Raw genomic sequence first — 27,087 nt, 5'->3', positions numbered from 1 at the left:
ATAAATGTAGTATGCGTATAGAGCTCGCCTTCCTCAAAAACGAACTCCTGTTCTTCAAATGGCTTACTTATATACAGCCCAAGATGATTTTATCTACGTATGATTGGCAAGATTTCGGCATTAGTTCATGCGGTCGCTGAAGACAAAAATCACTCTTTTTGACTTCCAGTTTCTGCAGAGTACATACACCTGGCCCTACTGGTGCCTTTTGATTAATGATTAGTACAAAATCTTTAGCATAATAAAAAAATTTATAAATAATTTTCTTATGATTGAAAAATATGATTTTTTTTAAATAAAATACTTAAACGAATTCATCTGTTTATAAGAATTTATTTATTTTTAATAAAGTAGGTTATAATAGACTTTCCAGCTGACTACCATATTGTCATCTTCAAGTCTAATGTAAACAAATCCTTGTTGAACAGACCCTTTAAATAATCAAACTATACTCAATTTCAACCACAAATGATTACTACACTGCTGTCCTGGTGGCCACTGTACACTTATTAATTCTTATACTTGAATAACCTCCAGGCCTAGACATGTGATGACTCCCTTGTGAAAATAAAAAATTTTCTTAACAAATAATCAACCAGATTTGTTTTTTATTCTGCCAATCAGATATTTTTTAATATAATATTTCATACAAAAATATATTTTCTTTTAAAAAAATAGTTCAGAATAAAAAAACAAAAAACAAAGTAAAGAAACCTCCAAAGAAGGTTATTATTTAGAAAGACATTCTTAACATGGAGAATGGGTGGGCTTTTGTGTTATCCGAGAAGAGAAGAATCTTGATTTTAAAAGGTGGTTACTTATTTAGACTTGTACTTATTTAGGAAAACAAAAATAAAGAAAAAAATTTGATGGTGTATTTAATTGTGATAGCATGAAAAAAAATCATGAAAATTGATCAAGTATTTTTTTTATATTTAAGAAAATGAAATTTTACAGTTTTTTACTGATTAAGTATTTTTACTTTATGGCTAAACTAAAAGAAATAGCCGAATTGAGTTGTCTCCCCCCCCTCGACACACACCTTATAAGATGTCTATCCTTGAATTCAATCCAATATGGTGGACGGTTTCTCTTTCATCACATACTTCATAAAATTTAATCTTTTAAATAATAATACAAAAATACTTCAAATTACATGATTTTTGAAATACGTCATCTTCGTTGATGAGCCTTTGATGCAGAAAATGTTTGGTGGGGAGGTAACCAGGGATGAATTTCGAATTCAATCAAATATGGCGCTAGTAGTTTCTCTTGCATTGAGCAACTCATAAAATTCAAAAATAAAAAAATAAAAACTACTTGATCAAATGATATGATTTTTGGAATGTGCAATTTTCGTTCTGTTACGGGCATGTACATCATCACGTCTTTTCTGCATTTTCTTTACTTAAAATTTTCGTTATAAGTGCAATTCTAAATACACAGGAAGGTGTGCTCGTTGTAAAATCAAAGAGAATTCAACCAAAGGGCAACTTTGTCTGAAACCTTTTTACACCCTGAAATCGAATATTGATAATCTTTACCCTCAAGTGTATAAAATACAATTTCGTTAGAAATTTCATTAACAATTTCCTGAAAAGGAATCTTGTTATATTGCTTTAGCTCTTGCTCGATACATTTAAGAACGGTATTTTTGTCGAGTGGTAAAAATGGAACAAACGCGTGCAGTAAACCTTCTCGATGCAGTTCCATCAACCAGCTAGATGGACCACGCTCAAAAACGGGATCAAAATCGGATACATAAAAAGTACTTGGACCTTTTTGCTTCACCTTGTTGAACACGACGTCGTTTATTTCATTACTGTACATGTTTGAGACAAATATTACAATCGTCTTCCGATACAACCACGAAGCTTGCATATTATTGAGCACTTTCTTAAACGCTGCTTGCATCTCGTCGCTTACATCCTGCGCGTCATCGACAACAATTATCGTCCACCTACAGAAAGAGGTCTGCTCATTAATCCAGGCTGATATTTCATGGACGTTAGCAGTTTTGCCCGCTTTCAAATGTATCGAGGGATGATATTTGACAACTCTCGTGTTGGCAGGAAGCAAATGTGAAATCTGTGAGGAGATGAACGTTTTTCCGACTCCACTGCTGCCATGGAAGGATAACAGTAACGGATGATGAATATTAGCTTTCAATCGTTCCAGATGAGTTTGCAGAGATAACGTGACGATATGTATGGCAAGTTCTTGTCCAAAGACAACTGAGGAAAGTGCTGTGGTCATGGATTCTTGGTTCAGTTGGGGCACGTCGTAGCAAGATTCCCAAGCCAATGGGATTATTAAGCAGACAAGTATGCTGATTATGAAGATGAATACAGAACAAAACATTTTACACCTGGTCTTTTTGGGTTTCGGCGTTTTTATCTTCTTTTTTGCGATAGAATATTCGAAAGACGATGCACGCTTTGAATGTTTAACAGTCTGAAAAACAAATAGAAATTATTAATTAATAAAGAATTAAAATGATATTTTGGCTTTTACAATTCAAACAAAACAAACTAATAGAATCAGATAAGTCAAACGAAATTTAGCCGTGACACTAGGATCAACATCCTCTCAAACCACAAAGAAGTTGCCAACCAACCAACAACACCAGGGACGTGATGGTTGGTTGGTTGGTTGTTTTACGGCATATCAACCCTTTTCGGGTTATTTAATGCCGAATCCAAAGATTTTGAAGAAAATTTTTTTTTAATAGAAAATATTTGTTGTTTTCACGTCGGTTTCTATTTAACCCATAGTTGGGACCCTAACAGGTACTACCATTCCGGGTCAGAGTGGACCTGGGAGCAATGGTAATTAAAGGGTGGCTCCACACTCCCCAAAGCCAACAAGCTGGGGCCTCACCACTGGATATAGTTTAAGGTCATATCCAGGACCCCCATTGAGGGACTTTTACCCTCTGCAGGGGGGGGCAGTCGGCGTATTCTAATGCCCCTCCGACAGGGCCGGGGACGTGATGGTAGATCAGTGGTTAATGACACAGACCGACAAGCTGGGTGTATCAAGTTTGAATCCAGTTCATTTCACAGAAACTTACTTAGTGATGTTGGCAACCTTCACAGCGTCCCTCCTCTAAGTACCCAATATTCTTCTAGAAAGAATTCTAAATAGAAAGACATCAGGGAAACGAATGCCAACAAAATCATCATCATAAACGACGCTCAATAAACAATAATATCAATTCTAAAGGTTAGTGGATTTTTCCATGACAACTTAGCCACAGAACTAATGACAGAACGACAAGTCAAGGTTATAGTCAGCTAATGTACTTCCTAATTTCCGGCGTAGTGTTACCGTAAGCAGTGACAAGGCAAATCAGTTCTTTCACTTTTATTGTTCTTCAGTATTTCTATTGTGGAACGATTTATTGAAATAAAATAGAAGAAAAAGACATTATTGAAAAGTATACAATAAAAATTAATAAAATTATAAAAAGATAAAAATAACACAATTAGTTTTTTTGATAGTCATCTGCAAGAATTCCTTTGGCGGCAGAAAATCAAAGCCAAATATTTTGGGAATATTATGTATTGGATACATTTTTTTTATGGTGTTTGAAATTTTGTTATTTTGATTGCAATAATTTTATTTCTTATTTTGATTTCAATAATTTTATTTTTATACTTTTATAAAACATTTATTATATATATTCAACAAAAAATTACAATTTTAAAACAAAAATTTTTCTTTATTTTTATAATTTCATAAACATATTTCTTATAAAATTTCAAATAAAAGAAAACTTTTTAATTTTGTTGTCAGAAGTGACAATAAAGACTAATTGTACTATTTTGTCTCCCTTTTAAACATCAACATTTTTTTGCATTGTGATAGTTTTCTATGGCTTTTCTATATACACATTACATGCAATGCTTCAAGCAAACTATATCTCGTTCTTCAATTTATTTTTCTGTTATTTATTTGCATTACAGAGCAAGTTGGATTTAGACATCAAACACACCCGCGCTCTAATAGAAGGCGATTTACAGAGTAAAGCTGGCATCAATGATTGTACAGCTGCTGCCGAAGCTCTGCAGAAATGTGTCCACACTGATATTCACCCAGGTGAGCATATCAATTGAAGCGCGTACAAACATTCAAAAACATTTGAACACCTCAAGCTAATTCCTTTCTCCATTTAATCTTATATAACTGTGGTGATGATATGATACTATCAACGTTCCCCCTCGCCTAAATGTTAGGAAATAAAAACAAATATAACAAAAAAAAAAAAAAAAAAAAAAAGAAATAAGTTTATCAGCAGAACAATGGAAAAGAAGTTATTCACACAGGTACACAAAAGAAAGCTGGGTACTTGTACAGTTTAATCAAGACAATAAATAGTCATCTGCAAGAATTCCTGTCTGAATGAAAGCCAAATATTTTGGGAATATTATGTATTGGATACGTTTTTTTTTTTTATGATGTATGAAATTTTATAATTTTGATTTCAATAATTTCATTTGTTATTTTGATTTCAATAATTTTATTTTCATACTTTCATAAACATATATTTCCTAGATAAATTCGAATAAAATAAAACTTTTTTTTTTTTGTTATTAAAAGTGCAAATAAAGACTTATTTTTATCCGTATATTTTCCAATAATGTCCTTTTCTTATATTTTATTTCAATAAATTGTTTCACAATACAACACTTGAGTATAGGAGCATGCATTAACTGAGTAGAGGTTGTTAAATTAAGAACCGAATCATGTTATGGAGTTAAGTATTAGCAAAAACAATTTCCAATGGATGATCAAAGCCAAACATATCTTCTCACTGAAGGAGAGAAAAAAAAAAAGAGAGAGAGATTTATTGCTGTTTCATATTTTGGAAAGATATTTTGGAGTGCTATGAACACACTGGATAGAAGGAGCAAAAAAGAAATAAATAAAAAAAGAAAAAAGAAATAAAAAAGAAATAAAAAATAAAAAGAAATAAATAAAAAAAGAAATAAAGAAAGAAATAAAAAGAAAAAATAAAGAAATAAAAAAAAGAAAGAAAATACTACTTCAAGATCAAAAACGTGCCAACGATAAGTGTTAGATGGAATAGATTCTGATCCAGAAAATAGCAATTCTTCCCTCTTTTTCAGAAACACCGCTCCTGGAATGTGAGAACTAAAGGATAAAATAAGTGAACCAACCAAAAGATCTATTGTTATTTTACTTTTTGGAAAGATACTTTGGATTACTATCTATCAATGGACATATCCAATATCTTGCAAAAGAATGGGATGGAGCGTCAGTTTTACTCAAATCTTGCCTCAACTAAGGAAATATCTTCAAAAGAAGATCGATTGCATTTCACTTTATGTAGTTTAAATATTGACCTGGCCAGAGTATAGGAACAGCCTTTTAATCTAACATGCATTTAAACAAACCGCACACACATCCATGCATGCACCTTTGAAACAACGCATCGGTTGTCGCCCTTGTGGTAACCTCCGCTTTGCCCAACAGGTGGTGCTCTCCATTTCCTCTTCCGTTTTCTCTCTCTTTTTTGTCTTCCCATCGAGTTGACAACACGCGTTTTCCTTCAATTCAAACCTCAAGTGTGAGTGCCACGCAAAGTACGTTCACGGCTCGACAAGATAAGAATGAAACTTGTATAAACAAACTCTTACACACACAATGAACTTCCAACGTATGCTTTGACGAACTCTAGCATACATTCACGCTCGCATACACGCAACGAACATTTATCCACATGCATGCTAGTTTATAAACACACAAACACTCTGTAACATTCGTAACCTTTCTTTATAAATAAACATTCCTTGTACATATGTAAATATATTATCCTGTTCCAGCATGCTTCATTCCAATGTCTTAAATGTACTCGTAACAGGTGCCCTTATTGTTGGTTTTTTCTATGCTGTATTATCTGCAAACGATGACCTCCAACTATCCAACATCGAATACGCAGCATATTCCAGTACCGATTTATGCACCCAGCCTACAAAGGGAGGATCCAGCTGTACAACCGGTAACTAAACTGCACACGGGTCCCCCACAAGTGATAGGCTAGTTTGGAAGTCAATTTCTAGAAAAGCCATCCAACATATGAGAGCACATAAAATAGATAATTAACCGAGCGTGATAATAAGAATGATATTTTTTTTTTTATTTAGGTGCTCGTGTGATTGCAAGAATTATGAAGTAATTCCAGGGGAACTTCTGTAATTACTAACCAGCATAGCATTACCACTGTCACTCAAGGGAAGAGTTTATCAGACATGTGTACGTATGTAACAGTCCACATGGTGCGTATGAGAAAATCAGCAGAGCTGTAAGATAGCTGATTAGTGAAAATATTAGCAGTAGCCATCTTAGCACATATGCAAATTAAGCATAAGATGCGATGGGAAGAAAGAGAAAAAAAAAAGGCAGAAGAAAGGACAGTTCATAGTCGAGCAAAAAAGAAGCAAATTGCATACCGGGGAAGATGAACGTGTGAAGTGGCAGGGAGAGAGACTTTTAAAAAGCACATGTTATATGGCAGAGTGTTGAAAGACACGTGTGCGTGAAAAGACTTTTGAAAGATAATATGCGTCATTTTGGAAGAACCACAAATAAATGCATTTTATTTGCACTTAAAAAAATGCTGTGTCGAATTTTCATTTCTTTCCTTTTTGTTTGTTTGTTCCTGCGACAGTACCAGACAATATGCGGGTCCGAGTGGTTGAAATGTAACGGCAGAGTTACGGCATTAATGCCCGAAAGTATCCCGTACATCTATAAGGCCACCATTCGCCTATGTATGGAGTATTGTTGTCATATTTGGACTGGTGCATCTGCCACTAGTCTCTCGCTCTTAGACAAGGTTCAAAAGAGAGTCGCCAATCTGATAGGTCCTGAACTATCATCTAAGCCTCAGCCTCTGTCCCATCGACGAAATGTTGCATCCCTCTGCCTGTTCTACAAGTGCTCTAACGATGAATGTTCTGACGAACTGCAAGCACATGTGCCCCCTCGACATAAATACCCCCCGACCAACCAGACAAGCAGCTAAATCCCACCCCTTCACAGTAAAGATCTCAAGATGTAAAAGAGTCTTCTACTCCAGTAGTTTCTTCCCCAGAACTGCTAGACTTTGGAATTCCCTTCCGGGTCCCTGCTTCCCCAACTGTACTGACATGCAGAAGTTCAAGTGTAACGTGAACCGACATCTTGCTACCCAACTCCCTACACAGTACCCCTGATGCTTATGTCTCTGATAGTAGCCCCCTACATCAAAGTTGCACTGTGCCTTGTTTGGGGGGAAAAGGTAATAAAAAAAATAAATTAAAAAAAAAAGTGTAATGGCCATGTTACATGCAGTGCAATGATATATGGAAGTGAAATCTGGCCAGTGAAAGTTGAGGACATGTGTTGCATGGGGAAAAATGCTACAACAGATGTATAATGAGAGTCTTAAAGACTCTCTAACACTTGATGGACTAACGGGTACTTGTTCTTATAGTAGCTATTATCCTGGTCAGATTGAGTCAGCTTCCTCCTAAGCATGAACTGCATCTTGAACCATCTAAGTCTAGTTTCGATGATCCTATGCCAGGTCACAGAAAATGGCTAACCACTTTCGATTCCAATGCCAGCACCCAACTACTTGTGGACCTGATAGTACCAATCTGGTGATCCTTAATTGTTGACACCCAGATCTTCAGCATTAATTCAAAGAGTTGATTTAATCTGGACAGCATAGGGATATATGTACAGAAGACTTTGATGGTAAAGTCACAATGAAAGAATGGATGAAAGTTTTTGAGTTTATATAGGTTTCAGGGTTGGAAGCAGACAGGTGTCTTTATTCACTCCTGGGCAACACGAGGTGTGCCTGCTGTAAGTGACATAAAGCAATGCTTTCCAATCTTTTCTTGGACATGTTCATCACGTTGATGATACAATGGATTTGTAATCGGAGTTTAATGACTGGCTTAGATCTGATGACCTCAGAGGAGAATTAGATCTGGACAATATTTATGCAGAAGAGGAGGAGCCACGTTAGAAGAATGGGTTAAAAGATGTAGAACAGTTAAAGTAAAAGATTCAGTTCACAGGGAAAGGAAGTGATAATAGACTTGAGAGAAAGAGGGACAAATAAAGACCTGCCCAGAAATAGACTTTACCATCAAAGTCTTCTGCACATATCTCCCTATGCTGTCGAGATTAAATCAACTCTTTGGATTAATGCTGAAGATCTGGGCATCAGAGATAGATTAGTTTGGAAGTCAATTATTTTAATGGTGAATGCTCAGACGAACTACAAGCACTTGTACCCTCCTTGACGTAGATACCCCCAACAAACCAAACAAACAGTAAAATCCCACCCCTACACAGAGATCCCTAGATGTAAAAAGGCCTACTTCAATAGTTTCTTCCCCAGAACTGCTAGACTTTGGAACTCCCTTCCGGGATTCTGCTTTCCCAACTGTACTGACATGCAGAAGTTCAAATGTAATGTGAACAGACATCTTGCTGTTCATCTCCCTACATAGAATCCCTGCAACTTATGTCCCCGATAGTAGCCACCTACATCAAAGTGGCAATGTGCCTTGTTTGGGAGTGAAAATGGAATAAAAAAAAAATTTCTAAAAGTCATTCAACACATGTAAAATGGAAGAGGAGGAGGAGGAGGATGATGATGATGATGATGATTTTCCTTGGTTTGGTTGCTAAACGGCATATCAACCTTCTCACGTTAATTTAATGCTTAATCAAGTCATTTTTAAAAATAGATTTTATGCTTCAAGTTGTTTATTTATATAATTATAATACTCTGTGGACCATGCAACCACCATTGCCTGAATCTTGTCTTCGATGTTTGGGCAATTCCATCTTTTAAACAAGTGATGACAGGTGAAATTATATATATATATGGGTGTGGCTCAGAGGCTAAAGAGAGTGCAGAGTTGTATATTTTGGTTTTTATTCTTGCTCATGGCACCCAAGTCATCTATATATATAAAAGCGAAAATGTGTTTGCATGTATGTATGTATGTCTCGCAAAAACTTTTGACATGGGTCATTTTAAAGTTCCAACCTTTGCCCAACAAATATCGAAAAATTGGCCAAAAATATTATTTTTTTCACCCTAAAATCATCAGTTTTCTACAGGGAGGGGTCAGCAAAAACCATCCTCTCATGACAAGTTCGCTTCTACACATGCGTCATACGACGTCGGAACATGATTTACTTTAAATATTTGAAAAACCGACACAATTTCATCAACGTCATTTTAGCTCATTATCTAAAGGTTTTGGGTTCAAATCGTGGTGTGAGATATCTTTTTTTTTTTTAAATTTTAATATTGAAACAGGGTTATTTAAGCCATTTTTCACATTTTTTTTTTTGGGGGGGGTTATTTTTCAAAGTTTTAACGTTCGTTTCTCTGCTTTGCGTTTTCTTTTTTTGTTTTTCCCATTTTTACATTTAACATTGTTCGTTTGTCTTACGTTAGTTTTTTTTAATATTTACTTCGCTTATTCTTATGTTTTGATTAACACCCCCTGCCTGAGCACTCACACCTCGAAACACCCGGGCAACGCCGGGTACCCTCCCGCTAGTCTATAATATAAATCTAACCTATCTGTTTAAATGTATATATGTCTGCCTAAAACTTTCGACAGAGGTGATGGCTTTTCACTAGATCGGTATTGTTTTGAACAACAAATATCGAAAAATTGGCTAAAAACATTAATTCCTTCACCCTCAACTGGGCACTTTTCTATAGGGAGGAGTCGCTTTTTCAATTGAAATTTTCGAAAGTCACCCCTCTTTTTGAATGACTAGACTTAATTTAAATATTTGTCACTTTCGGTTTGGCAATGGGCGCAACAGCAAAAACATCACGTTTTTTTTTCACATTCTTTTCCTCCTTCGTGGTACGGGTTCGAGCCTGCCACCCTACAGCCACTTTTTTTTTTGTTCAACATGCACCCCCAAACACCTGGGCTAGCTAGTCTATATATATAAAAGGCAGCTTGCATTTTTGTATGTCCACATCGGTTACATTTATTTAGAAGTTTCCTTATACTTTCTAGATTATAATATCTACGATTCGAAAACGGACGTCGTGTCTACATTTATTTTGATCGACTTTTAAAAAATTCTCTCTATTCCATCCTTTTGCATGTTATTTGTCTTTTTCGTATAAATAAAGCAAAACTAATCGAAGCAAAGTCGATTCACCGGCCTTCTGGCTGGGACATCCAGAAAGGCAATTAGCTTTGATCAATGTGGGGGAAACCCTTCATATCAGACAATTGCTATTCATTTGGACACTGCCAAATCTTCCCCTTTTAGTGGGGAGCTGGTTTTCCCCAACATTGTTGGGAAACAAGTAAATAAAATGTTAGAAAGCGGAAAGCTTAACTGGCTTTCAGCAAACGTTCATTTCTGCTTTTCCGTCACGGATTTGAGCTGCTTGCCTACTACCACTTTTATTTATTTTTTTTTCCCCCACACACCTTTAAACAATCGGGCACCTCCACTAGTGTATATATATATATATATATATATATATATATATATATATATACACACACACACACACTCGCTACTATATATTACGTCCAATATAATAATTGAAAGAATATAATATAAGAATACGTAATTTGCATGAATCATATTTAAGCTTATCTAATGAGTGGGCAACACTGGCCGGCCTGCTCGTATCTTCATATATTTATTCATGATGTTTAGTTTGGTTGTTTTGTAACAGAAAACAATAACTTCAATATTTGGTGCAGTTGTCAAGAAACCAATATCTTCAAACAGCCTAATCTGATAGCACCAGAGACGAGGAGGATGAAGAGGGCTAAATACTTACATTGTAACGTACAATGGTATGCAGGAATTCATGTCTCAATCTGGAGAAAAATTAAAAGGAAGATAAATATAATAAAGTACAATTCATTTATTACATGAAAAGGTCAGCAAGCTGAGAAAGAAAATGAGGTTATGGTCAGCTAGCGTACTTCCTAACTTCCGGCATAGCGCTACCGGAAGCGTTGACAAGGCAAATCAGTTCTTTCACTTTTTTTCTAGCAAGCCTATATCTCCCCTGTGCATGTACTCGTTTTTATGTTTTTCTGATATTTATTTTTTTCAGTCAATGTAGCCTGGTTGTCCTACTAAAGACTTACCTGCAAATGGCATTTATTCCGAAAACCATTCTTAACATGGGGAGGTTGGATGCAATACCCCTTAAAAGCAAGTCTTTACAGGTAAGTTTTCAGTGGGACAACCAGGCCACATTGACCTTTTTTATTTAATAATTATTGAAAAGCTTTTTTTCAGTCTTTTTAAAAAAAATTTTTTTTTTAAAGAATTATTGAAAACACTTTTTGCATTTTTTTTTTTTTAAGATTCATTGAAAAGACTTTAAAGTAATGAACTATTTAAAAAGTGCAAATAAAGATTAATTGTGCTATTTTTTTTGTATACTTTTCAATAACATCCTTTTCTTATTTATTTCAATAAATCGCTTCACAATAGAAATACTGAAGAACAATAAAAGTGAAGGAACTGATTTGCCCTGGTAGCGCTACGCCTGAAGTTAGGAAGTACGTTAGCTGACTACAAGCGAAAACAATTTAATTATGCGTTGTTTTTGAATATGGAAAAAGGCAATTTATATATTTTTAATTTTCATTTTTCATCTTATTTCATACCGAGGTTAGACGTTTTATGAATGCCTTGCAACTTTTCCTGTCTGTTGCCATTTTGTTTGTGCTGCCCACTAGCATCAGGTTGCCATCAACCTTCCACGTCTATGTGACTTTGGGCCATTAACATCAATGTTGTACACACCTTAGAGTATTGGATGACCGACAGTGGGCAACATGGTCATACCAGACAAGACGTTGTGTAACATACCTTCTCATCGAAGCCTATACAGTGGCAATTTTCCTCATCCAATTCACTACAGCAAGAATCGTGCCATTTTGACGTTTTCTCAAGGATCAGGTTTCGCAGTCATACAAGAGTACAGGTTGAGCATATTATTATCTCTATTATATTAAAAAAGAACTTTGTGTGTTTGTGTGTGCGAGTTTATTCCGTAGAGACTCAGAAACGACTGGGCCAATTCCTTTGAAATTTCACACTAAGGTACTTGATGTGTCTGGGAATGTTCTCATGTAGGTTTGAAATTGGAATGCATCTGATAAGTATCGAAAATCTATTAAAAAAAAATCTGATTAAAGAAAGTCCGATTTAGATCAAAGTTAACACTTTTATACAATCTAACATCACAAGTGCGTTTGAGAAGTTTTACCCCTGCACAAGCAGAAAGGCCTTGCCTTTAAAATCAACAGTAGATTCTTTTATAAGACAGAGGTGTGTTCGAAATAAAAATTTCTTTTTAGAACACAACTGAACCATGATACTTGACTTTTTGCATTTAAAACTTTAAGTGAAGCTATTATTACAGATAATTTTATAAAGTCAACTGTAGATTCTCTACAGTGCAATGTAGACTACAATGTATTGTAGACTAAGTCACTGTGTGGAGACATATGAAGCTTTCTCCCAGTACACTAACTAGAGCAGCCAATCAATCGATTTGATTAAAAATGGGGAATTTCAGTGATTTCAATGACAATAAAAGTATGGGAGGGAGGAACATTTATTGATCATCATTCAATCCCTGACAACGTTGAGCCCCCCTGCTAGTGTAGCGATGTGTCAGCGATTTTGATTTTTTTTTTTTTTTTCAGTTGCCAGAAAAAGCAAGAGAGGCTTTGAGATGGGATTAGTTTATTGCTAATCGCCCGAGATGCTCCCATCAGAGAATGTCAACAGGGCTACTCTGGCATTTTTTGAAAGCAAAATAATCAGCAAAAATACAATTTGCAAAACCCAGAAAACAAATTAGTACTTTTTTTTTTTTTTTCTTAGATACGAGTCACCACTTATCACGGCCCGGAGGACATTCGAGGTTAAGTGTTAATGGGTGTACAGTAGTCAATGGGATAATATCGTAGTAATCGTTAGTAGTGGAAATTTGGTAAATTGGATTACTTAAGGAGTACAAAATAAGAACAGTCAATAAAATTTGCAGCCATATACTGAATGTTTTATTAATAGATAAATAGCGAGTATGAACACTGGTGGAGCATCCTGTCGCCCTCACCTAATATTAGATCTGATGGAGGGTTTATTCGAGTAAATAAATATTCAGAGAGAGATTTCTATGCTTGCTTATACGAAAAGAAAAAATTAAAAAACATTTTCATTCATTAAATTAAGTTTTTCGTTGGTTTTGTTCGCTTATCGATTTCTTTCGCGCATGCGTAGAACAAAAAATTACTGCACCGGAACGAAATTACAATTTCCGTTCCATTTTGATGACACCCCCCCAAAACATCACGGCTTCTCCACAAATACCGAAATAGATCAGATAGATGAGAGAGAGAAGGGTAGGAGGGGGTTCAAAAATGTTCCCTTCCTAACCCCTTTTATTTTTAGGCGGGAATTAACACCGGTCACATTATTTTTCTCTGGAATGGTCACGAAGTACGTGTTCAAATTTAGTAGAACATTATAATTGAAAACTGATGCCCAGCGATAAAAGTCATAAAAAATATTAGTAAGTCTAGAAGTGTAAGCCATGTTTAGTTTCAGAACAGTTTCCGATAGTTAGTTGTTCTACACAAGTCCTGGAGGTGACTGGTTCTCAGTAGACAGTTCTCGAGTTGGAATCCACAGAGCAAAAGATTCTTTCCGTGTTGACACGAAGTAAACAAATGCAAAGTTGCGACAGAATGGTTTAATATTTATGTGTTATATATAGTGGTTTCATTAGAAGAGAGTCTTAGAGATAAAGAGATGTTGTTGTAAGAGACTTTGAGAGATTGTTCATGTTATGAGAGATTCCTATATTTTAAATGTTCATTCCTTAGACGTGTAGAAGAAGAAAGCTCTTAGAATGATGAGATAGTGTTCACTGTTCAGACATTGTGTAGACATGAGATGTCGAGACCTGTATGTAATGACATTTTATAACACAAATATATAATACAATTTCACTTGACCTTTTTGTAAGAATCATAAGACAAGCCGACGTTTTACAAAAAACACATGATGGTTTATTTCGTCACGACCGGCCGTGGTTTCCATCATCAAGAATTCAAAGCTTCACATTTTAGTTTCAAAGTGATCGTCTCGCTTCCTAGACGTTCGAATTCCCAGACCCTCTCTGAGTTTTTCACTGACTAGCTCTCACTGACCGTCTTCTTTTACTCTAAAGTTTTTTCTCTATAACTAGAACTTTCTATTTTCCGTGACGTCATACACATGTTAAAACATGTGCCTTCTTTCACATGTTCTGGACATGCGTGTCCAAAACTTTTCCTTTTTCTACAAAAGGAATTTTAACCTATACTCAGTAACCTATTTTTCCAATATGTTAAAAACATTATCTTATAGCTACATTCTTTCAATTAAAATTTCATAACAAACTTGACAGGGCACATTCTTTTCTTGAAATATTTGATCTCTATTCTAAACAATCGTTTGTTTTAGATTCTCACACGTAATCTATTTCTAAACATAAATTACGAGGTTCGAATTTCGTCTATTGCTATTTCATTTTCATTTTAACTAATCTCTCTATTTTTATACTTACATGAAAAGGGGACAGCCCTTATCATGTAACATATGGAGCAATTGTGGTTTCTGATTGGTTGGTAGCAGAATGTGAATTAATTTGATTCATCAGTTCCTAGCAGCATTGGTAACAAATAGAATCTCCCGATTGTGCGGAATCATACCCCATTATAAGACATTCTAGTCAGGTAGATTTGTTCTTTGCGCTTTGTTATGTTAAACTTATTATATTTGTTAATCCCCGTTGTTATTGCTGTTGGACTTGAAATTTCTACATCCATTGGAGTCAGAATATTTCACACGTCGACAATGGCATCAGCCAGTTGTTCAACACCTGAGGAAGATACCACCAAGAAAAATATGGATCAACCAAAGGAAAGGACAGAATGGGCTAAGCCACCCACCTTCACTATTAACATAGAAGAACTCATAGCGAAAGCTCAAGAATGCACCAAATTTACCACGGAAAAGGGGATCATACTCGATCAATCAAGAATTGAGAAATTCTCTGAAAAAACAATCCTGCTGTTTGTCATCCACTGAAAAACAAAAAAACTAATAAGATCTACCAAGGAACATGTTACAAATCTAATAGCAACCGTAAAGAAGAGACCTGAGAGAATCAATAAATGCAAAAGGTATAACACCTGAAGCGCCCTTTTCAAAACACCTGAAGACTGCATCATTTTGTCAAAGAAAGAAATTATTACAAGAGACTTTATTCTCAGAATGAAATACATGGGTTGTAGGAGGACCACGGTTTCAGTATTTGAAGTCCACGGTGTTGTACCGGTAGAGTTTTGTATGTGCCTTTTTCTTTTTTTTTTTTTTACAATATGGAGACATCACTAATTTGACTGAAGATAAATTCAACAGAGTATGATCCTTTCATATACTTCTAAACAAGACGCTTTTCTAAAAATACCTCATTATCTGGAAGCAGGTCTGGAGAAATTACCCACTGTAGTAGCAGGCCAAAGACCGGCATGTTCGATATGTGGGGGGTAGGTCACCTTACATTTACTTGCCCTACTAGAAAGCCGGCTCAACCAAAACCCCCAAAATAGGATTCTGGAGCACTTTAAACTCCAAGATAAAAGAAGTGATTAGAGAAGACACAGACCCCTCACCCACCCCCCCAAAAAAGATACAACAGCAAAAACGCTAACTCCTGACGATTTTGAAGCTAGTTTTAACACAGCTAATAAATCCCCTCAAAAAGAACACTCCCAAAAAGTCTAACGCTAAATCCCTAACTGAAGCAGAAAAAATTGAAGTAAAGACCGGGGGGGGGGGCAAATTTAAAGAACTAATTAACCTTAAAAACAAACTTGATAATGAAAGAACAAAAGAGAAAAGGCCACAGTTTCCTGATTCGCTATTCCCTACCTCCTCGCCTAAAAAGAAACGCTCCTTAGCTGTAAAAGCACCAGCCCCTGTCAATTCTCCAACACCAGACTTAGGAAAAACTATGACAGTATTAGGATCACCAACCAAAAAGAAGCAAATATCTCCTAAACCCTCCCCTTTTACTACCCCCTGTAATATGCTCCAAAATACATCCCCTCCCTCCCCAATGAAAACGAACATGCCGCCACCATTACAACCGCCTGCCCTTGTCCTAAGTTTAGAAAAAAAAAAAAGGCAAAGGAGTCCCTCTACTGAAAGGGAAACACATAAAAAGAAATCTTTTTTTACACCGAAAAAGACTTGTGTAAGATTACACCCGAAAGAGAATCTGTTAATGAAGTCACACACCAAGAAAGAATACATGGCCCACCTTTCCTTTAAAACTTTAGGGAAAAAAAGAAATCACCAATCCCGAGAACTCCCCAAAAGTAAAAGACTTCTGACTGTAGTAATGAATAGGGAGGAAGCAAATGGCGTATGGAGGAGGCGAATAGTGCTTTTAACATTTTTCCTCCACCAGCTTTCTTTAATGACATTGACTCAAATAAAAAATCAATGTGTTGGACGGGTCCCTATCAAACTTCATCCATCTCTATATAGGGCCATAAAATTAACTTTCCCTCTAGACATCGGCGGCCTGTCCCCAGACGGGTCTATCACTAATGAGATGATCACTGGTTCTATGGGGACTGCTGTCGGTGTCTTGATACCATCTATGTTTGTTCAAGATTCCCAGCTCTAAGTGAACCAAGGTAGCCTTAAGATTAGCTAGTTTGAATGTCCGAGGATTGAGGGACTCCTCTCGTAAACTTGCACGTAACCTTTAACGCCTCGGTGGGGATATCTGTTGTATTCAGGGAACTCACTTTATTCCTAGTGATTATCAGGGTGTGCTGTTTAGAGACTTTCAGCTCTATTCAGCACATTTTGATGCCCACGCAAGGGGGGTTACCTGGCTAGTTAAGCGCACTCTTGATGTGTCGTGTGATCCGGTATATGCAGATCCAGAGGGAAGATTGCACGTGCTGGATGTTACTGTAAAGGATGTGGCATTTCGTTTTATTGGGGTTTATGCACCCAATAACCATACTGAGCTAGTTTCTTTTTTTCAGCGGATCGAGCCTTTCATGAATTTGTCTCGGCGCTTAGTTTCAGCAGGAGACTGGAAAGCAGTCTTGGATCCAGAGTTAGATTGCTGCGTTAATATCTTAAGCATTACTAACCAGAACCGGGATGCTAAAGTGTTTTGAGACTTTGTTGACAAGCTTGATCTTCGATAAATTTCGAAACGAAAAGCCCGGGGATGTAGTATGGACTTGGACAGGTAGACGCGGCTCCGATCAAGTGCAACTTTCATGTTACATCGATTGGTTCTTAGGAGAGTCGACCTAGGGCTTTTAAACTGTCCAAGTTTTCATAATATAGTTTACTTGGATCATAGGCTTGTCCGTGTTCGGGTAAACTTAGATAGTATTAAACCTAGGATGGCTAGTTACTGGAAGTTCAACACGTCATTGTTCGACCTGAAGAACTTCCAGGAACAGCTTTTACTAATCATAAAGAGAGAATTGACAGGGACCATTGGGAATAAGTGGTGGGGAAACCTTAAAAAAGGTCACTAGGTCCTTCGTTGCTGATTTTAGTCACTGGCTCAACCTAAGTTCTAGGGCAGTGAAAGCGACGTTAGAAGATAGATTAGCAAGGGCAGTGGAAGAGGGGGATAGTGATAGCTATACTATAGTTAAGGTTGAACTGGACTTCTTGGATAACAGGGAGGACCAGGGATTACTAGTTAGGGCTAGGTTAAAGAGAGTGCTGAACAAGGCAACAAACATGGTTGCATCACTGCATGTGGAGGAATTTCGACGTTCTGATCGACACATCGCCAGTGTCACCTTGCTGGACGGACGAACCGTAACTTCAAATGACAGAATACTGGAGGGTTTTCGGGCTCACTTTCAGGAGCTTTTCACCAAGGAGCCCGGTCTGACTATTGAACAGTTTGACGCTTATTTAGTTGACTTTTCTCACCTCGAGATGACCAAAGTGGCTAGGTGTGAAGGTGGCATAAAAGAGGAAGAAGTCCTTGAGGCTCTGAAACAGGTCGGGCTAGACAGGACCCCTGAAATATATGGTCTGCCCTACGAGGTGTATTTGAGGTTGTCGCCCATTTTTATTCCTTTGCTGGCCATACTTTTCAACTCCTGGTTTAGGAACGGGTGCATAACTCAGTATTTTACCAGGGGGATTATCAAATTGCTACACAAGGATAAAAATGGTGGGGATGGGATAGGTAATTTCCGGCCCTTAACGATGTTAAACACAGAGGTAAAGATTTTGGCCAAGATCGTCTGCAGATTGTCTTGCACCAACTAATGTCTCGAACAGACCTGTTCTGTTAAGGGACGGACGATTCAAGTTAATTTGCACATGTTACGCTTGATCGTAGAAAAAAAAAAAATCGACACAGAAGCTGCGCTAATCAATTTAGATCAGTCCAAAGCATTCGACAGAGTAGCCCACCGTTACCTAGAGGCTGTTCTTCACTCGGCTGGGTTTGGTCCCCAGTTTTGCTCTTGGATTCGCCTCTTGCATGCTAACCCTGGTGTTACGGTGGAAATGAATGGGGTGCGATCGAAGCTAACATGATCCATCCGTCAAAGTTGTCCGTTGTCACCCATGCTATATGTGCTTGCGCTAAAGCCATTTTTGCGCAAGCTCCTGGTGAATCCGGTCCTTTGTGGGATTACTTTGCCAGGTGGCTCTACCCTGGGAAAGAATACCGCCCATGCCGACGACGTGCTCATGCTTGTAACGAGAAGTGCCGAGATTAGAGTCGTCAACATCGAAACAAGTCAGTATACAAAGGTAACAGAGGCCATAATTAACTGTTAAGTCTATTGGCTTACGTATTGGTGCTGGAGGGGTATGCCCCTTTGGCTGTACTGATGGGCCCTGCAAGCTACTCGACGTCTGGTTTAGGCCCAACCTCCAGCTGGAGAAAAATTAGTCAGAAGTATCGGAAGCAGTCATGGTCACATCACATTTGTGGTCCTTGAGAAACCTGTCATTGAAGGGTCGGGTGGAGGTATGTAATTCTCATATCTACACACCTCATCCTATACCGCCTATCAGTACTGCCACTCCCGGAGACCTTACTAGTCAATCTGGTGCGTGCTCTTTTCGCGTTCTTATGGCACGGAAAGCAAGCCATGGTTAGCCGGGAGGTCTGTTACCTGCATCCGTCTGAAGGTGGTTTGGGTATGCCTAGTGTGGAAATTCGTAGACACACTCTTAGGCTGATATATCTGGACTGAATGTGTACACCTAGTAAGGGAAACGGTGTCTTCTGGATGAAAGACACTAAGAAAACCTTTCAGGCTTTGGAGAGTATGCATTTGCCCGAGAGGGAGGCACACAAGTTGCTCTGAAACGAGTGCCCTTTCTATTGCGAGTGTCAACAGGCCTTGAGGTTTCTTCTACGGGTGAAAGAATGCCTCTCTGACACCCAGCTGTTGTCTCGCAAGGCACTATATTGGGCTTTAGTGAGGTAATTTATTCGAAACAAAAAGATTGAGGAGTTTGGTTTTACGAAGGAGGAGCGCCGCTTGATATGACCTTGGGTGCCTGGGTTAAGCCGCTTCAATAATTACGAGGCATCACTCACCTGGCTGGTAATTCGAAATGCCCTCTGGGTTAGCAAAAGGCTTTACGCAGTGGGTTTTACTGAGACATCTAGTTGTGTCCGATGCGGAGATTGGGAGGAAGACCTTGATCATGCTTTCTTCCGTTGCATTATCATTAGACCGTTGTGCGAGTTGGTGAAGGCTTCACGGTTCGCATGCTGAACGGGCGTTTTTTTGTACTGGATTCAGTTTCCCAGTGCTGCAACTGGGCACCAACCACGAAGAAAGAACACTATGTTTTTCTGTGTTTGCTAGCAGGAATGAGAGGCATGATTTGGTCGGTGTGACAGAAAGAGGTTTACGGAGATGAGACCTTCACTGCTCCCCAGCTTGTTCTCATTTTCAAAAACCGATTGAGAATGTGAATTAAGCTGGAGAAGGTGAAACTCAGTCCGGCAAATTTCAACGACAGGTGGGTGAAAGTTTCGCGACTGTGTAGAGTGATTGGAGCTAATCTTGAGTACCTTTTTGAATTGACTTAGGATAAAGAATTTTGGCAATCCTGAACAAACATTAGACACTTCATCAGACCATTTAGAATAGGCTAGGTAGGCATATTTGTTTATTTTTTTTAACTTAGCTAGAGTATGTACGTTGCCATCATCCCAACCCCTTTTTAGTTTGTCCTTGTCCCATCCCCGTTGTTTTTGTTTTTTTTCTCTCCCTCTTTTGGTTCGATAATCCTCACTCCCGACCCCATTTAGGTGACAGATAGACGGTTTTGTTAGTAATGTAGGCCCATTTTGTGGTGTTTATTGAATAAAGTAAGTTTTTGTGGGGACCTACATTTTTTCGACTGACAAAACTTTCTATCTGCCACAATTATTAGTGAGGGGGTTCTTTTACTAACAACCATTTTTTATTATAATTATTCATTCTGGTTTTCTGTAAATAAGATTTTTATTCCCAACACCCTCACATCATGTATATATAAGTTATTTCGGGTTTTAGTTAGGATTTCCAGAGTGAGTCTGTTATTTTGGTGAAAGAGTCTAGTCAAGTTAACAAGATGTTAGTAGGTCAACATTAACCCCCCCCAACCCCCCTTTTTAGCTTTGTGGCACATTTTGTATATTTTTTATTGCAAATAAATATATACCCCATTAAAAGATAAAAATATTGCAACAGTCTTCAACTTTTTTCTTTTTTTTTTTTTAACCTCAAAGTTAACTTTGTAATCGACGACATTAACGTGAAAAAAGAAAAGAAAATATTAGTTTTAATCGTGTAAAAATCCTTGACAGATAACCGACAAAAAAAAAAGAAAAAAGTTTATCATGTTCTCTTTTGATTTCTGGGTTTTTTTTTAAACAACTATGATTGAAAACAATCTGTTTTTTCAATAAAAGTATAAGTGATGTTGGTGCTTATTCAAATTAGCACTTTTGGTGACAATTAAAAGTAAAGAAACTACAAAAACGCCGGTAATTTTTTAAAACGTGCCCCATCGTATTATAAACACCCCAACCTCCCCATGTTAAGAACGGCTTTCGGAATAACCCCCCCCCCCCAACCTCGAAAGCTGTTCATTTAAGTTTAGGCACAGATAGAGTGGGGGGGAATTATTGATAGTGTTTTCAGCTAGATGAGGGTTTCTTGTGAAAGTTTGGCGAGGAGGGATCATAGATTGAAGCTCAGTCAAACACTTTCCATGAAAATAACGATAAAGCATTCTCTGTGAGAAAGAGGTTGCAGCGAAGAGAAAAGGACATCTCCCACGAGGCCACAAAGTCTATTTTGAACCCTATCAAGGCAAGATAAGTTCTTTCTAGCAGCTCCTGCCCAGATGTGGCAACAGTATTCCATCCTTGGACGTACCTGGCTCTTATATAGATAGAGAATTGCATCAGCAGTGAGATATCTACTGGATCGATAGAAGGATCCAATCATTTTTCCAGCGGCCTTGGCAACAGATTTGATGTACATTATTTTTATTTCGGACTATTCTCATCTTTATTAGTTGTTGTTTTTCATCTTTTTATTGGTTTGTTTATTCACAACGTTTCGGCCACCTATTCCTCTGGCCTTCGTCAGGTGGTAACTGCGACGGATAGGAACTTCGAATCTCCTAACTGCATTCTCAGGCATCACTGCCATCCGTAGTTGTTGTCGTATCACCACATTTTTGGCCAAGTAAACCTCTGGCACGCTTTGGGTGGGATTGAAACCGCTATCTTCAGACAATGTTCATTTAAGATTAGGAGTAAAGGTCAAGCCCAGAAGTTTGTCAAAACTTGAGGCCTCCCCAAGACAAGAGACATTCATTTTACTTGATGCCAGATGGGGATCAGAACGTTGATGATGTAAAGATAGAAGCTTGGTTTTAGATGCATTAAAAGTAACCAGCCACTCCCATTGTACAATGTGATTAAGATCAGAGGAGAGAATCGGAGAGAACTTGGTCGTTTACTGTCTAAGATGTGCTACCATAGATGGTAGTGTCATCAGCAAAAATGTCTACAAATGATGTAAGGATGTGATTTGGAAGATCATTAATGTAGATCAGGAAAAGAGTTCTGTCGTACACAAAACAAAAGTAAACTGCTGTTAATCCACAACAAAAATTCAATAAACTTGTTAATTAATGAAAATAACAAAACTTTTTTTAAGGAGATTTTGAAGTATTTAAATCGTCAATTTCTGGCTATGATTAAAGTTTAATTTAACTTCTTTTTTTTTTTTAACTATTCTGTAGTTTCAGTTTGCAAGGTATAATTTGGGGTGTATAATAATTAACGTACGCAAAACAACGAAAATAGAAAATATTTTTGAATATATTTTGAAGTATTTAAACTGTCAATGTAATTTTTTTTAAACGAAAATAAAGGAAATTTTAAAAATGACGGTTTAAATACTTCGGTAAATTTTTAGTTTACCGACCCCTCGGCATTCACCTTTAATTTGTCGACTTTTATAGGTTTTCGGGTAGGCTGAGGACGAATATAGTATTTATTTTTTGCGCAAACGCGCAGTTATCCGTATCTGAAGACATTCAGTATCCAACGTAATCTCTATCATTTTTAATGGCGGCCATCTTGTTTTCCAAGAACAAAAAAACGCCAAAAAAGGCTAAATATGCTACATGTAACTGGAATCCCCCTCTTCCCCATCACCGGCGTTGGCGCAAAAAAAAAAAAAAAAAAAAAAAAAAAAAAAAAAAAAAAAAAGAGAGGGGGCATGTTTTTTATTGGCTAAAAGGTTTTTTCGATTTCTTTTTCTGTTTTCATCTTTCAATAAAGAAACGAGGAAATTAAAAAAATAAAGAAAAATCGGTATTATTTTTACTCTAAGGCTCGTCTCACGGTAATCTCCAAAAATACCGTTAGGGCTTACAACATGGCCGCCAGAAGAGTCACGTGATCCGGTTGATCCAAAACATGAATCGTGCAAATGGAAAACGCAGCCTTGAAGGCAAACTTTGACAAACAATCACAATTTGTTTGTATTTAATTTTTTGTTGATATAATGTTGTTATAAAAATAGGCAAACTTTGAGAAACAAATTAAATGACCGTTCTAAATAAATTATTTATTATTATGATATTGAAAAACTGTTTTTGTACTTAATTATTATGCTTGTTTGTCAAAGTTTGCTTTAAATTTGCGTTTTCCGGTTTCGTAATACGGCGATTCATGTTTTGGATCAACCGGATCACGTGACTCTTCTGGCGGCCATGTTGTAAGCCCTAACGGTATTTTTTGGAGATTACCCGTCTCACATTCGTATAGAAAAAAAGTTTTTTTGTAGTTTTCGGTGTGCTTTAAAAGAATATGGTAACCGTTTCCGTCGGTATAATGACGGTAGTATTAACCCCTTAACTCTGGGACTATTTTCCATTTCACAGCCCAGCCTTCGTTTACGCTACGCACGAGCATAAAAAAGGCTGTTAAATGTGCACTCGCGTACCAAACTGCCTTGTCACAAAATTAGACGAAAAACGAGTAATTTTCCAAATATGAAGCCATGTAATTCTATGTTATCATGGCTGGCCATTTTTGTACTCGCAAGCGCGCGCAATGGTATTAACCTGAACTCTGGGGCTATTTTCCATTTCACAGCCTAGCCTTCGTTTACGCTACGCGCGAGCATAAACGAAGGCTGTTAAATGTGCACTCGCGTACCAAACTGCCTTGTCACAGTGTAGCATTGGGAAAAAATTAAAATTAGACGAAAAACAAGTAGTTTTCTAAATATTAAACCATGTAATTCTATGTTATCACGGGTGGCTATTTTGTACGCGCAAGCGCGCGCATATGGCTATATTCACCCACTGTTCGAATAAGTAATTTCTTCATATCACAAACTATTTTTTTGCGACGGAAACGGTTTGCAGATTCGTTTTTAGCACACCGAAATCTACAAAAAAAAAAAAAAAAGAAAAAAAATATTTTGTTATATACGACCGTGAGACGGTCCTACCATTTAATTTTTGCTTTTGATTAATTATTATCGTTTCAAACAAGTTTATTTAAGTTTTTGTTGTGGATTAATTGACTTGAAATCGTTACATTGTAACAGTTTACTTTTGTTTTGTGTACGTTAATTAATGTTTCTTTTGTTACTTACATTGTTATATTTTAAGTTCATTGATTAACTTGTTTTCTTTTTGTTGAAATTTTGAAATTTCCGGGGCTAACTTCAACTTCACCCGGCGCTTGCAGGTATAGTATTCGTGTAATCTTTTTTTTTTTTTTTTTTTTTTTTTTTTTAACATTCTTTGATTGTTCTACTGATTATTTCGGCGTCCCAAATTATATCTTGTAAAATATGCTTAATTTTTGCAATGTCTTTGCTGATTATCTCCCTTAGATTTAATGATCTGTCGACATAAACGCCCCTAAAAAAAAATAAAAATAAATAATAATAAAAAAAAAAACTCAATTCTATAATTTAAAAAGCGAATCGCCGCAATATGAAACGAAAAATGCAACGAGGCAAAATTGAAAGTTTGAAACCAAAATGTTAACACACTTTGAGAAACAAGCATAAAATATATTTTTTTTTAATATTTTATTGAAAACAATGTGTTAAAAATAATTTATTAAGAAAAAAAGGAACTGTCATTTTACTTAAATCTTTTTTTTAGATTTAATGTTTTTATACTGAAAAAAAAAATAAAATAAAATAAATACTTGATCGATTTACGTAATTTTTGGAATATGACATTTTCGTTCTGTAACGAGTACGTACTTCATACATTTCTGTACTGTTTAAAACTAAATTGCCGCCATAAGTGCCAATTCGAATAAGCACCTGATTTTCGTTCGCCCAAAAGAACGGTATAAACTTTGAATGAAATCAATAAAAGTTGTTTTAATCGCAACGGAATTATGGGCATTTAACCGACAACAAACCGAAAAAGTAGCCAAGAAACAAATACTTAAATAATAAATGTTACCAAAGGCAAGGTAAGTTACAGGAATAAGTTTTACATGTTTTAATTTATTTTAAAGGGTTTTTTTTTTTTTTTTTTTTTTCAATTTCAAGCATAGGAAGTTGCTGAGTTAAAACGACAATACGATGGTGGATATGAGACTGTCATCTTTGGAGTCTCGATAATAGTAATTAAATGCCTGGAATGTTTTGTTTTTAAAAAAGAGTGACAAAAAATTTTACCTCACGAGCTTCTCCGGTGGGTCATCCATGAGAATTTAAAATCAAAGGGAGATAAGTCTTTAAACAGTTTTATTTTTATATTGAAAATGGTCAGGTTAAAAGTCCATTAGTATGTTCGGAAAATAGTGGCCGATTTTTTATTATGCATCTATGTTTCCACGTTGTTTTTTATTATTATTATTATTATTATTATTATTATTAATTTTTTTTAATAGCATTTTAAAGTTAAATTGAATTTTTACGATAACTTTTGTCTCTTAAATTGTGAGGTAAAAGTAGTTACAAAACGCCCTCCCCTCCTCCGCATATTTCAGCACAGTAACATAGATACCCAAGTACCAAAGTTTATTTAGATTGCTATTATTGCATTGTTTTTTGTTTTTTTTTAATAAATTTTACATTTTTCTTTTCTTTCTTCCTTCCTTTTTTTTTTTTTTTTATTTGGTGATATTAATTTCGAAATTCCAGCATTTGTGCGCTGTTAATCGCCTGAAGTTTGTTTTTTTTTTGGGGGGGGGGGAATTATACTAGTGAAAAGGAAAGACAATCCAAAATTTAATAACTTTTTCTAAGGAAAAACAATTTAAAATTTAGCAATTTTAGGAAAAAAAATCCATACTTCATTGGGAACGTGGATCCTGCGTAAACGGTACTTTTATTTAATGGCTGCTCCCTGAAATGTGTAAAAGGTTTTCTTTTACTTTATTCATGTATTTTAAGAAATTCTGCAGAAATAAGCAGACTCCTCATTGGTTGGTTTGTCCACCCACGATTTTGTTTGAACCTATCAGATTGCTTGTTAACTGCCGACAGTACTGATGTCAAATTTATCTTTTCAGATCACCAGTTTCGACACAGACTCCGGTTGAAATGAACGTTCAGAATTCACTCGAAGTTTGTAGCCTCGAAATCACTTTGTCTCATTGAGACGTTTTAATGGGGCGAAATGTTATCATTTGCAAACACCAATGCCCTTATGTTGCGCGAATTATAATATTATTGCACACGGTTTTGCTCTGTGAATCAACTGACTTTTACTATTACAATATAATGTCAGAGACGAAATTAAGGTCTACAGTCCATTTAAATAGTTATCTACAGTGAACTCCACAAGGTTACCGGATTAGCAATATCCATCTTGGAAGGCATCGCTCAACTCTTCAACCTGTTGCAGCGTTCTTCGTCAGCGGAGCTTTGTATCCAGCATATCACGAAGATGAACTATTACCCTTTTAGGTGTTACCAGCCTAGAACAGCAGATAGCTAAAGATGACACATTTTTGCAACTTGGATCTTTTTGCTTTAATAGAATTTACGTTGAAGTTTAAAAGGTGAGCCTGTTGTAATTTCTTATTGGTTTTCTTTCATTCTGCCAAAGGCAAAACCAATGTAAGAGAAGTTCTCGCAATATATCGCATACAATTTTTTTTAATCGAGCATGTATTTATTTTATTTAAAAAAATGATTTTTATTTCTTTGAATAAATTTGATTCATGCTTTTATCTTGTGTTTGTTTTTATTTTATTTAAATTTTTTATTATTTTCTCCACTAAATATTTTTATTTTTTTGTTAAATTATTTTTCATACATATTCAAATAATGCTTTTACCCCCTCCCCTTTTTGGCCTCAAATAGTACCTTAAAAAAAAAGTTTTCATGATTAAATAGACCAATGAAAACCTTTTGTGCATGTGCTTTCAGGGGGCAGCCATTAAATAAAAGCATT

General features: G+C 36.4%; 2 protein-coding genes across 3 annotated transcripts in view; one reads left to right on the top strand and one right to left on the bottom strand.

Moving 5' to 3' along the window:
- The window catches only part of LOC145241547 (exocyst complex component 1-like), a 38,349-nt gene extending 11,658 nt beyond the window's left edge, over positions 1–26,691 (top strand). Inside the window, exons 2-3 of the mRNA XM_080104615.1 lie at positions 3,969–4,101; positions 26,201–26,691. Coding sequence (XP_079960741.1) covers positions 3,969–4,101; positions 26,201–26,235 — 168 coding nt within the window. The 3' untranslated portion in view covers positions 26,236–26,691. The remainder of the gene's footprint in view (positions 1–3,968; positions 4,102–26,200) is intronic.
- On the bottom strand, positions 1,332–25,454 carry LOC145241546 (torsin-2A-like). 2 transcript variants are annotated; one of them, XM_080104613.1, is made up of 3 exons: positions 25,362–25,454; positions 10,868–10,907; positions 1,332–2,454 (listed from the first exon to the last, which is right to left on the bottom strand). In XM_080104613.1, exons 1-3 carry the CDS (start codon positions 25,388–25,390, stop codon positions 1,468–1,470), a joined length of 1,056 nt encoding a protein of 351 aa, XP_079960739.1. In that variant the 5' UTR covers positions 25,391–25,454; the 3' UTR covers positions 1,332–1,467. The 2 variants fall into 2 exon arrangements, with proteins under 2 accessions (XP_079960739.1, XP_079960740.1); XM_080104614.1 differs by lacking the exon at positions 25,362–25,454 and adding an exon at positions 24,312–24,421.
- Positions 26,692–27,087: the final 396 nt, after the last annotated feature.

Source organism: Euprymna scolopes, chromosome 20 (genome assembly GCF_053919585.1).
Source record: "Euprymna scolopes isolate OS-2025 chromosome 20, ASM5391958v1, whole genome shotgun sequence".
Lineage (NCBI taxonomy): Eukaryota > Metazoa > Mollusca > Cephalopoda > Sepiida > Sepiolidae > Euprymna > Euprymna scolopes.
Note: the sequence above shows the minus strand (reverse complement) of the source record. Positions and strands in the feature narration are given on the sequence as shown.

What these genes read in the sequence shown, in the direction of transcription:
- LOC145241546 (XM_080104613.1), bottom strand. Translation starts at nt 25,390, where the DNA reads ATGGATGACCCACCGGAGAAGCTCGTGAG. An exon ending in CCACCGGAGAAGCTCGTGAG is followed by an intron (nt 10,908 to 25,361) that starts GTAAAATTTTTT and finishes ATTTTTCTCCAG; the next exon opens with ATTGAGACATGAATTCCTGC. An exon ending in ATACCATTGTACGTTACAAT is followed by an intron (nt 2,455 to 10,867) that starts GTAAGTATTTAG and finishes TTTGTTTTTCAG; the next exon opens with ACTGTTAAACATTCAAAGCG.